The 13107-nt window shown below is 40.9% G+C and overlaps 1 protein-coding gene across 1 annotated transcript in view; it reads right to left on the minus strand.

Annotated features, from left to right (window-relative positions):
• WDR70 (WD repeat domain 70) overlaps positions 1–13107 on the minus strand; it is a 190613-nt gene that overhangs the window by 127224 nt on the left and 50282 nt on the right. Inside the window, exon 8 of the mRNA XM_005872616.2 lies at positions 2413–2489. Within this exon, the coding sequence (XP_005872678.2) occupies positions 2413–2489 (77 nt within the window). The remainder of the gene's footprint in view (positions 1–2412; positions 2490–13107) is intronic.

Genomic DNA, 13107 nt, shown 5'->3' on the forward strand with positions numbered 1-13107 from the left:
ATAGGATATTATTAATTTAGATTAACTGCTAAATTTGATTTTCTAATGCTGAAGTTTGGAATATCACTTTAATTTATTTGGAATATCACATAATTTATTTGGACAGATGATAAGATAAAGCTAAAAAGAAATGAAACTAGATACAGCAAGTCCTCGAATAACATCATTTTGTTCTAAGTTGTTTTCTTATAACATGAATGGGGGAGGGGATGGCTAGCACTGACCCACTGTCTGTGTAGAGTTTGCACCATTTCCCCACATCTGCATGTGCTGTCTCCAGGGACTCGTTTCCATCCACACCCCAAAGGTGTGCAGGTAAGGTAAGTGGCGTGTGTCATCGGCCCAGTCTGAGTGAGAGTGGATGTGAGTGCGCCCTGTGATGGAAGGGAGTCCTGTTCAGGGTGGGTCCTGCCTTGCGCCCTGAGCTGCTGATTGGCTCCAGCCACCCTCGACCCTGAACCGAAATAAGCAGATTAGAAAAGAATTCTTAATTGTTTCTATTAATCTTTCTTAAATGTGTGTATAGCTCACATTTATTTCAATATTTAATATTAGAAGTGTTTTGGGTCTTTATGTAGAAGTTTGGTGAAGTTTTTGTGACCAAAATATGGCATAAGAACTGAACTCTTTTTTTTTTTTTAAAGCAAGCTCATTGGTTTGTGTTTAGTTTTAAGATATTTTTATTTTTTATTTTTTTTAATGAGAGAGAGAGGAAGGGATAGTGATAGAGAGAAACATCGATGAGAGAGAAAGATCATCCATTGGCTGCCTTCTGCATGCCCCCTACTGGGGATGGAGCCTGCAACTCAGGCATGTGCCCTGACCAGGAATCCAGCCAGTGACCTCTTGGTTCCTGGGTCGACACTCAACTGCTGAGTCCCACCGGCCAGGCTTGAACACTTGTTTATATCATTTAAGCTATGGTAAAATTTGTTTCATTATACTTCATTTCACTTAAAGTTGCAATTTCTAAAACCTTATCAAGGATATTAAGTAAAAGACTTAATATAGTTCTATTTACCAAAAATTTTATTCAGAAATATTATCTTTTTTCAGTCATATTCTGTATAGATTCCCAAATTTTAGTTCCTTTTAGATTGTTAATTTTTAGATTGTGCTACGGAAGTAAAATTATGTCTTTTGTCTGTTATCTGAAAGATAAAGTCCAGAAAACAAAATATCTAAGAATATGAAGAGCAATTTTGAGAGTTAATGAGGCAAATGTTAAGTATCAGAGAGCAAAAGGCTAAAAGACAAAATAACCTAAGAACAAAAGTGTTCTTTTATATCTAAAATCTAAGAGTGTTTCACCTAAATAACACCATCTATGCTTTTTAATTTATAAGATTTTTTGTTGTGCATAAGTGGGGGGGGTGGTGGGGAGGTTGGGGGTTAATGGGAAATGAGGACACATTTGTGATACCTTAACCAATAAAGAAATTTAAAAAAAACAAAAACTCAATCTTAGATTTTTTCCCTTAAATATAAAATGATGTTTTGAAGAAATTTTCTTCTCAAGTACCGAGAATCATGTAAAAATTATAGTATGTGGAACAAATATTTTGGGCAAATGGGGGTAATTGCATGCTGAAATCATAACATTTTGGATGTATTGCATTAAATAATATATATTTCTAGAAAAAAAAGATTTTTTGTTGTAATTTCTCTGTAATATTACAAATAGCACATTCTTATGAACTACTCTTAATACTAAAAGTGAATCATACAATATGACAATGCAGGGAAAAGCTACCCAAATATTCCCTGTAATATTCTTGAGTCTGAGGCCAACAGATATAATGGAAAAGAATCTTAATAACCATTTAATCAATTTTTTCAGTTATTACTGCCAAGAAACAATCATTTAAACAAGAAACATATTAGCAATTAGACTCAGATGAAAATCAGTCTTAACTATAAAAAGTAACAAATTAGCCCTAGCTGGTTTGGCTCAGTGGGCGGCCTGAAGAGCCCCAGGTTCGATTCTGGTCAGGGTTTGTGTGGGAGGCAACCAATGAGATATTTCTCTCTCTCTGTCTCTCCCCCTCCCTTTCACTCTCTCTAAAAATCAATGGAAAAAAATATCCTTGGGTGAGGATTAACAAAACAAAAAAAGTAACAAATTATTAGTCACAATTTCAAAGTCATTTGAGTCCATTTAATAACATCCATCTGATCCATTGTACTCCATAATAAACTCTACTGGAATTTATACTAACTCTCATTTGCATAGTTTCAATATTTATTTAAACAAACCTTACACTGCCAGCTAAAGTCAAAGTAAGAGCAAGAATATATAAACATCAGGATTCCTAATACTCTGTCTCCTACTTTACTGGCAAGATGGTTAGAATACAAATGTTAAAATATTAAAGATATGAATGTATTAGATGAATTATCAACAATACTCACGCATCATTTGAGCAAGTCATAAATTCTCCCTTTATTTTGGGATGCCATGAGCCAGTATGAAGCATTGCTGTGTGACCCTTAAAAAATTTAAAAAATAAAAAATAAATTAATTAAGGAAAAAAGATGTTTAACAAACATAAAAAATTATAAACCAACCAGAAACTGACATATGCTTAAACTTTTTAGTCCTCTCAAAAGCACACTATTTTAATAACAAACTGATATTATTTTCTCAATTTTATTTCAAAATATATGTTGTTTATTTCACTTTGTTTATTTTCACTTTGTTTAATTCACTGTGTAACACCCTCGTCCCCACCCCACCAAACCCCAGCTGCCCAGGAATTAGCACAGTGCTTACATATAGGTGCTTAATAAGGAAGAAAACAGAGGGGAAATAACAGCCTCTCTTTAGGAAAGAAAGAGAAATAAAATAGGCCCTTCTTTAAAGATTCTTTTCTCAATGGAAAAGAATTAAAAGGAATACAAAGTATTTTCAAATAATCAAGGCAAAAGCAAGAGGTTGGCGGTAAAAAACTCAATGCTTCTTAAAAGTGTGTCAATGGGGTAAAAAAATCCATACTTCTTAAAAGTGTCAACAATCTTGGTTCTATAATAATATGGAAGAATATATATGTGAGGAAAGGAAAAAATCTTTAAAATCATTAAGGAAGATTCGTCTTACTAAGTATAGAGTATAATATAGAAACACTTTAATTAAAACAATATGATGTTGGTATAAGACTGACATCGACACCATACCAACCACAGAGTACCTATCAAACTTAAACACACACTCCCCTCCTAGGTAGCAGTCAGTTAGAGTGGTCACATACAAAGGTTCAGATGGGACAGAAGAGAATCTAATATATTTTTTAATATATTTTTTATTGATTTCAGAGAGGAAGGGAGAGCGAGAAAGAGATTGAAACATGAGAGAGAATCATCGATCGGCTTCCTCCTACACACACCACACTGGGGATTGAGCCCGCAACCCGGGCATGTGCCCCTGACTGGAATTGAACCCGGGACCCTTCAGTCCACAGGCCGACGCTCTATCCACTGAGCCAAACCAGCGAGGGCGAACCTAATATTTTTTACTGAAATAATGGTAAGGTCTCTTATTCTGAAAGGATAAAAAATAAAGCTCTACTACAAGAAGCAAATTGTGCATGTTTAAATGATTTAGAAGGAAACTAACTGTGGTTCTCCGGAAACCATAAGTTGGAACTACAATACCCACGTGTGGGCCTGGAGACCATCTCTAGTGCAAGCTGCCTACAATGCCTCAAGCAGCAGCTGGCCAACTCCTGACATCCTGTTCAAGTCTACAGGATACAAACGGGGACAGAGATGTGGAACCTCTTCTGCAGTAGGGAGAGATGGGTCATATTTACGTAGATAGAGGGCCAGGCAAAACTTATTTGAATAAGTGGCATGTAACCTGAGATTGAAGGAATGAAAAGAAGCCAGTATGTGAGAAGGTCCCAATGTGGGAAAAGAGCTGGGTGTAGTTCAATTCCCAGTTGGGGTACGTGTGAGAGGCAGTCGATCAATGTTTCTCTCTCTCACACCTCTCTCTCTCTTCCTCTCTCTCTCTCTGTCTCTCTAAAATCAATAAAAACCTTTTTTTAAATGGGCAGAGGACCTGCACAGACACTTCTCCTAAGAAGATATACAAATGACCATCTATGAAAAGATCCTCAGCTTCACTATTACAGAAATGCAAATCAAAGCTACAATGAGATACCACCTCACACCTGTTAGGATGGCTATTCTCAACAAGACAAGTAATAACAAATGTTGGAGAGATTGTGAAGAAAAAGGAACCCTCATTCACTGCTGGTAGAATGTAAACTGGTACAGCTGCTATGGAAAACAGTATGGAGGCTCCTCAAAAATTAAGACTAGAGTTACCATATGACTCAGCAACCCTACTCCTGGGTATCTACCTGAAAATTTTGAAAACATTTATTTGCAAAGATATTTGCACTCCTATGTTCATTGCAGCATTAATCATGGTGTCCAAGACATGAAAACAATCAAAGTGTCCTTCGATCGGTGACTGGATAAAGAAGATATGTTACATACTAGTAAATACAATGGAATACTACTCCGCCATCAGAAATGATGAAATACTGTCATTTGCAACAACATGGATGGATCTTGAGAATATAATGTTAGACAAAATAAGTCAGACAGAAAAAGCCATGAACCATATCATTTCACTCACATGTGGGATAAAAAAAGTAAAAGCAACAAATGAACAAACAAGAAAAGCAAATTAACAAAAACTCATAGACAGGTGTTTTAACTTGAAGGGTGTTTGCTGGTTTCTGTTCTGAAGGAGCTGCATTTAATACCAGTCTTTGCAGGTGACACTCATCATGATCTCCACTACTCAAATTGATCATAACAGGACCTGGTTGCAAAAAATAATGCAGAAAGGATATTCAAGTAGAATCTGCAGACGTCTCGTGATTATTTCTGGTATTACATTTCTCATCAATCATAGCCTGATGGCCATTAAGACAGATACTGGGAGTCACAAGAAATCACCACAATCCAACTAGAATTATCGAGGTGTTTCATTAACAAGGATTGCTCCAGCTGGTTTGGCTCAGTGGATAGAGCATCGGCCTGGGGACTGAAGGGCCCTGGGTTCGATTCCATCGGGGGCATATGTCCAGGTTGTGGGCTCGATCCCCAGTAGGGGGCGTGCAGGAGGCAGCCAATCAATGATTCTCTCGCATCACTGATGTAGGTTAAAATGAAAAAATCTGAAAGACTATGAATGTTGTTTGTTTGTAAAGACAGAAGCATGACAAAGGCGCCGGGAATGTTAAGTACCCTTGTGTTAAAACAGTGACCAAGATTAGTCATAACAAAAATGAAGTTCAACTAAGGATTCTTAAATGGATCTAAACAGAATCAGTACCATGGCTAACATTAGTGGAAAAAATTTTAAAGTAACACCTATTAAAGAACAGGCAGTGATTAAAACACTTTTTCATCAAATAAACAAGTTTTTCTTTCTCTTTTATCTGAACACAGGCCTTCCTGCGGGGGGGAAAAAAAATCCCTTCCTTTATTTAGCATCCTTAACTGGAAACAGCCTAGAAGAAAGAATTAAGCATCTATGTTTCTCATAATAGGCTATACTTTTACTGATCCATGACTCATATTGACTTCCTCTGCGCGCGCGCGCACACACACACACACACACATACGTGTGCTGATCTGTACTAAACTGATCAGACTCTTGTGGTTGCCCCTATGACAAAAGCTGCAAAAACAGGTGCCCTGCCCTAGTCAATTTGGCTCAATGGATAGAGCATCGGCCTGTGGACTAGGGTCCCAAGTTCAATTCCAGTCAAGGGCACATACCTCGGTTGACAACTCTCACATCGATGTTTCTCTCTCTCTGTATCTCCCCATCCCTTCTACTCTTTCTAAAAAACAAAAAAAAAATCAATGGAAAAATATCCTCAGGTGAGGATTAACAAAAATAAAAAATATATTTTAAAAAAACCAAAACAAAACAGGTGCCCTGCTGCAATACCATTTACAGTCAATGAATGAAGTAAGGCTCTGGGAGCCACAAAATACTCCTGCCCATGTCTCTGGAATAATAAGCCAACTAACACAGCAGCTCCTATGAAGAGAAGAAATATAGTAGGGAATGTACTGCTGCTAGAGAAATGGATTTCTCCATTGCTAGTGAGAGTGGGGTTGAATTTTCTAAGACTCACATGGGAGAACTAAATGGTTTTTATTGGTGTTGAATTACATTTCTCGGGATGCAAAGTCCCACTGTCCTTAACCCAGTCCTGGAAAAGGTGCAGCTGAGGCTCCAGCAGAGCCAAAAGTCGGGCCAGTGCCCAGAGTTTCTGTTCCATGGTGGAGCAGGGTCTGATGTAGTCTCAGGCTAGATTTAGTCCAGCGGTCCTTTGTGTGGGTCCCACATGGCCGTGAGCCACGTGGGCTAATGCAGGGGAGCACACCCCCTGCAACAGGAATCCCAGGAGCGCAGCAAGCAGGAGAGGCAAGAGAGCCAGCAACTTCTTTGTTCAGGAGTTTCAGTGTTAAATCTTCCCATGCTGCAGTGGCCACTGACTTGTTCCCAGGTGTGACTGACAGATGAGCATCTTCCCATGCACCCAGAGCTTACTGGGCATGCACCGATTGTCCCGTCCCTTCCCCCAGCAATCTGCAGGAAACAGGCTTAAAGAGTGTTAACTGCAGCTTCCTAGCAAAGCCATATAAATGGCATGCCTGTATTATCTAGTCTGCCCTTTACTCCTTTCCTGTTTTTTAATAACCAGGTTATTATAATGGTATCAATACTATGAGCTTTGATCCAAAAGTTCTTCTTAACCAGAGTCCATTTACAGGCTTTCAGGAATCACCAAACCTCTTGAAATTGTCAATAAAAATGTTATGTGAATATACCTTGCTGGAGAAAATGTTCAGTTTTAATTTGCAAGTTGGCAAACTTTTTCTCCAACAGTCCAGACAGTAAGTATTTTAGGCTTTGCTGGCCACATGTTCTCCCACTGCACCACTCAACTCAATGATTGTAGCACAATAGTAGACACAGACAATCCTATATAATAAAAGCCTAATATACAAATCGACCAAACGGCAGAACGACCAGTCACTATGACATGCACTGACCACCACGGGGTAGACGCTCAATGCAGGAGCTGCCCCCAGCCTGCAGGCTCCAGGCCAGCGAAGGCGGGTGTCAATAGGGGCCCTCCCCATCGCCCTGCCAGTCATCCCACAGATTGGCCCTGATCGCCAGCCAGGCCTAGCAACCCTACCCGTGCACAAATTTCATGCACTGGGCCTCTAGTAGTAAATAAATGGGTGTGACTGTGCTCCAATGAAATGTTTATTTACAAAAACAGGATGCAGGCTGGATTCGGCTCACAGGCCTTAGTTCCCAGACCCTGTTGTGTAATCCATCACATTCTTAGTCATTTCCTTCTGTGAATCAAGGACTCTGAAGTCCAAGTCTTTCTAATTCCCGAGCAATTTTAAAATCCATTTGAACACATCAAAGAGATAAATTCATTCGTCTTTGATCTACTCAAGTCTAATGATGCTTTCTAAGATACTTCAGCAGCCCCAACTGTGGCTAAGTCTTCCATTACTATACATGATCCCTTCTCTGAAATCATGAACTTCCAATATTTGTTAATTTAACAAATACTTATTACCTGATATATTCTAGGCTCTAGACATTCCATTTACTACAACCTATCTTCAAGTTCTTTAACTTTCTTTATTTTCAATATCCTAAACTTCAACCTCTCTCTCAGCATAAACCTGAATGTTCTTTTGCTGTACCTACAATGTACAACTTTTATTCTAAAATAATTTCCTCCTCCCCATCATGTATTCCATTCAAATACCCAAGCTCCTAAATAAGACTCAAGAATATCATACGAATATGCAGAATGACTGTCCCTACAAGTCTACATTCTATAGCCCTAAATGCTCCCACACTTCTTCTAGTAATTTTTCTTTCACAACCATCAGTGGCTATTCTGTCTTTTGTATCCTACTAAAGGCCTCATCACAGCATCTGCAAACACAAAGGTAGGAAGTGACCCTGCCACGAGATGGTGACACCATCAACCTCCTATCTAAGGCTCACCATCTCTAAACATAACTTCATGTGTGCCCAGTCTGCTCCCTCCATCCCCTCCTCACACTCAAAGCTAACTCTTGCTCTTGGGCTTGATCACAATCACTGCCACCTCTCAGGAACTTCCATTTTTACTTAGTATGGGTGTTTATTTTTTGTTTGTTTTTGCATAACTGTATTAATTTTCTATTGCTGTGCAACAAATTACCATAAACTTTGGAGTTTAAAACACCTACAATTTATTAGCAAACGGTTTTTTAGGTCAGAAGTCTTAACACAACGTGGTTGGGTTCTCTGCTCAGGGTCTCACGGGCTGAAGTCGGGATGTCAGGGGTGCATTCCTTTCTGGAGGCTCTGGGAAGAATCTGATCCCAAGCTCACTCAGGTTTCTGGCAGAATTCAAGGTCTTGTGGTTGTGGAACTAAGATGCCTATTTCCTTGCTGTCTGACTGCTGAGAGCTGCTCTCAGCATCTAGAAGCTGTGTGCCTTTCGTGTCGCATGGATTCCTCCATCTTCAAAACCAGCAAAAGACAATCTCCTGTTGAATCTGAATTAGACAAAAGCCATGCCCCCAAATCTCTGCAAAACAATCCCTTCTTTATCTGTGGCTCCTGCTGAAATGGGTAAGGAGTAATACCCATTCTTACAGGTCACCTGGCTTGCTTAATATCTATGAGGCACACGCTTAATTTCTAGAAAGAACCTTTAGTGTTACTGAATGCTCTAATGTTTATCTTTCTGAGGTTTTAGCAAAAGGTTATATATACAGCACACCCTTGGCTTTTTCTCTCTACCCCACTTGCAGAAGCAGTTTCTTCATTTTAACAATCGTTGCCATCTATATAGGCTCAAAATTAACTAAATCATCTAGTCCTAGCCACCTTTTAACAAGACTTCTTTCAATTTATCTTTCTTCTCTAATAGTTTATTACAAGCAGCAAAAAGAAACCAGGTAGGACCTTCAGCATTTTGCCTGGAAATTTCCTAAGCTATTTTTCCAATTTCATCATCCAATTCTGTTTTCATCATCAAAGCCAGCAACAGAGAAAATCCCTCCAAATTCCTCCCATACTTTGAATATCTTTTGCCAGGAACAGCCAATCCCTTTTTAAATATATATATACTAGAAGCCCCGTGCACAAAATTTTGTGCACTGGCAGGGGACGGGGGTCCCTCAGCCCAACCTGTGCCCTCTCACAGTCTGGGACCCCTCGGAGATAACCACCTGCTGGCTTAGGCCCACACCCCTGGTGGCAGATGGCACGTCCAATCCCGCAGTGTCTGCCCAGTCTCCCCCGGTCGCAGATGGCAGGCAGGGATCCTGCGCCGCCCACCCCGCCCCGCACACAGCAGGCCAGGATCTCGCACTGGGGCGGCCAGTGGCTGGGGATCTTTGTTGGCGGTTAATTTGCATATCATGCTGATTAGCCAATGGGAGGCGTAGGGAAGGTATAGTCAATTACCATGTTTGTCTATTATTAGATTAAATTAGAGGCCAGGTGCACGACATTCATGCACTGGGAGGCGAGAGGTCCCTCAGCCCGGCCTGCACCCTCGCAGTCCGGGACCCCTCAGGAGGTGTCCACCTGCTGACTTAGGCCCACCCCCCACAGGGAACAGGCCTAAGCCGACAGTCGGACATCCCCCAAGGGGTCCTTAACGCTGCTACAGAGGCGAGAGAGGCTCCCGCCACTGTTGCTGCGCTTGCCAGCCATGAGCCCAGCTTCTGGCTGAGCGGTGCTCCCCCTGTGGGAGTGCACTGACCACCAGGGCAGCTCCTGCATTGAGCGTCTGCCCCCTGGTGGTCAGTGCTCATCATAGCAACCGGTCATTCCACTGATTGGTCAATTTGCACATTAGCCTTTTATTATATAGGATTTTTTTTTTTATTTCAGAGAGGAAGGAAGAGGAAGAGATAGAAACATCAATGATGTGAGAGAATCATTGATTGACTGCCTCCTGCATGCCCCACACTGGGGACCGAGCCTGCACACTGGGCATGTACCCTGACCGGGAATCGAACCATGATCTCCTGGTTCATAGGTCAATGCTCAACCACTGAACCACACCAGCAAGCCGAGCGCCAATCCCTTTTAAAGGATCACCTGATTAGGGTGGATCCACTGAGGATAATCCTCCTTTTTTAAAGTCAGCTGTACCATACATATACCCTAATCACAGGAGTACTTCATCATACTCAGGTTCACATCCTCACTGAAGGGGAGGGGTAGGGAATCTTAGGGGTTATTCTGAATTCTGTCTACGACAAGGATTATGGGCGCAGCAATTCTGAAGCTACTTTCTGTGTAGCATACCACTGAACAAATTAGTAAATACAATGATGATGTTGAAGGACAAGTTTCTCACTGTTGGAGAAGTGAAATACAAATGTGGAATTGTTTAATGCTAGGTGGCTGGATTAAATTTGATGTATCAGTGTGAACTTATAATTTTTCGTATATTCTGTTTATTTTCATTCATTGGTTGGTTTACTTCCCCACTCCAGCTCTGTCTTCTGAAAGAGCCTAGAGGCAAGGACACCTCAGCAGCAATGATCATACCTAGTGCCCAGATCTTGATTTATAAATAGAATTCCCAGTTAAAAGGAGCCATGAATCACTAGAAGAATGGGTAACATCAAAGCAGGAAAAGTACAAAATGAGCCTGGAACATTTTGTTGTGCCAGAATGTAGAAAGTACCCCCAAAATGATGGGGATATGTCAAAAGAACAGAGACTGGTGTGAGGAAGATTCTATTAGACAAAAGATCTGTAAATATTCAGAAATTGGAAAGAAGCATAATGTTCTTCAAATCACTGCACTGTTTAGAGTTTGTATTTGTGATTAAAACTGCTTAAATAAACAAAAATATACCTAGACTCACAGTTTAAAATATTTTATTCCTTAGGAAACAGTATTTACTATTAACAGGATATGGCTAATAAATTTCATCTACAAATACAAGGGCAATTTTTTAGAGTGGCTGGATATTGGAATAACTACATGTACTATTCAAATATAAATAAAGCATTTTAAAACATTTTTCTCCAACATTCCTTCTAAAGCTTTGAATTTCTATACCTTAAGTACACTCCTGGAGAAATGTCCCTCTAAAACAGCAGGAGAGCCAGTCCTCTTCCACTTCAGTCATGCACCACTTACCAATGGGGAGACATTGTGAGCAATGCGCTGTCTGGTGATTTTATCATTGTGTGAACATCATAGAGAGCACTTCCACAAGCATAGATGGTACAGCCTACTCCTCACCTAGCTATATGGTCTAACCCAGTGGTCGGCAAACCGCGCTTTGCGAGCCACATGCGGCTCTTTGGCCCCGTGGCATGGGCCACAAGTTTCAATCGCACTGTACGTGCGCGCCCGCAATGTGGTATTTTGTGGAAGAGCCACACTCCAGGGGCCAGTTTGCCGACCACTGGTCTAGCCTAATGCTCCTAGGCCTCAACCCTGTACAGCATGTGACTGTACTGAATATTGTAGCCAATTCTAACACAATTGCATGTGTTTGTATATCTAAACATAGAAATAGTACAGTAAAAATACGGTATAAGAGATAAAAGATGGTAGACCTGTATTGGGCACTCACCATGAATGGAGCTTACAGGACTGAGAGTTGTTCTGGGTGAGTCTGCGAGTGAGTGGTGAGTGAATGTGAAGGCCTAGGGCAGTGGTTGGCAAACTCATTAGTCAACAGAGCCAAATATCAACAGTACAACAACTGAAATTTCTTTTGAGACCCAAATTTTTTAAACTTAAACTATATGTTTAAGTTTAGGTACATTGTTATTAACTTAATTAGGGTACTCCTAAGGCTTAGGAAGAGCCATACTCAAGGGGCCAAAGAGCCGCATTTGGCTCGCGAGCCGCAGTTTGCTGACCACGGGCATAGGGCATTAGTAGACCTTACTATAGACTGTATAAACACTGCACACTTAGGCTAGACTACATTTATAAAACACAAGATTAATTCAAGCATAAGAGAAAATGACTCAATCAAGAGCCACAGTAAGCATGAGATGTAGGAGGCCCCTACCAGCATAAAACAGACTCTTTTATAGCAAACTTTTTTTATAAGTAGAAAAAGTACACTTTAACCCTTTGAGTGCCAACCAATATCCTAGGAACTATGCTAAAATTGCCAAGGCATTTTTGCTGATTTTACAGCAGTTTAGGAAAAAAATTATGAATCGCAAGTAAATGAAGTTACATATTCAAAAACTTAAGGAAACCTTTACTACATTGACATATTTAGCAATATCATCATCACTAATAAAAGCAGACTTAGAACTGGATGCCATTTCGAAGCTTTGATAGCGCTCCCGGCACTTTTGGTGAAAGACAGGAGGAGCGCGATTATGCTTCCCAGTACTCAAGGGGTTAAAATAATGATTAAAAGTATAGTATAGTAAACACAGAAACCAATGACACAGTTGTTTGGTATCATTATCAATGATGCATTATCATTATGTACTGTACAGAATCACATGTGCTTACTTTTCTATGACTGGCAGCACATTAGTTTACACCAGCACCTCTGCAAGCACATGAGCCATGTGCTGCGCTAGTGTTACAACTGTGACATCACTATCAATGGTGATAGGAATTTTTCAGCTTCATTATAATCTTATTAGAGGCCCGGTGCACAGATTTGTGCACCGGTGGGGTCCCTCAGCCTGGTGCATGAATCAAGATGGGCTGTACATGCCCTGGAGCCCTCCCGTGGTCCCTCCCAGGCCCTGATTGGGACTGGGTGAGACGGGTGGGCCCCTGCAGGGATTGGGCTGAAACTGGCAGTCCGACATCCCCTAAGGGGTCCCAAATTGCGAGAGGGTGCAGGCCAGCCGAGGAACCCCATCGGTGCACAATCCATGCACCAGGCCTTTAGTATGCATATAAGATCTTTGGTTTATCTCTTTCCCCCCTCCCTCCACCCCCCTTCCCCCTTCCCTCTGAGATTCATCAGTCTGTTCCATGTTTCCATGCCTGTACATTGAGCATCTGCCCCCTGGTGGTCAGTGGC

This window comes from Myotis brandtii, unplaced genomic scaffold (genome assembly GCF_000412655.1).
Source record: "Myotis brandtii unplaced genomic scaffold, ASM41265v1 scaffold384, whole genome shotgun sequence".
NCBI lineage: Eukaryota > Metazoa > Chordata > Mammalia > Chiroptera > Vespertilionidae > Myotis > Myotis brandtii.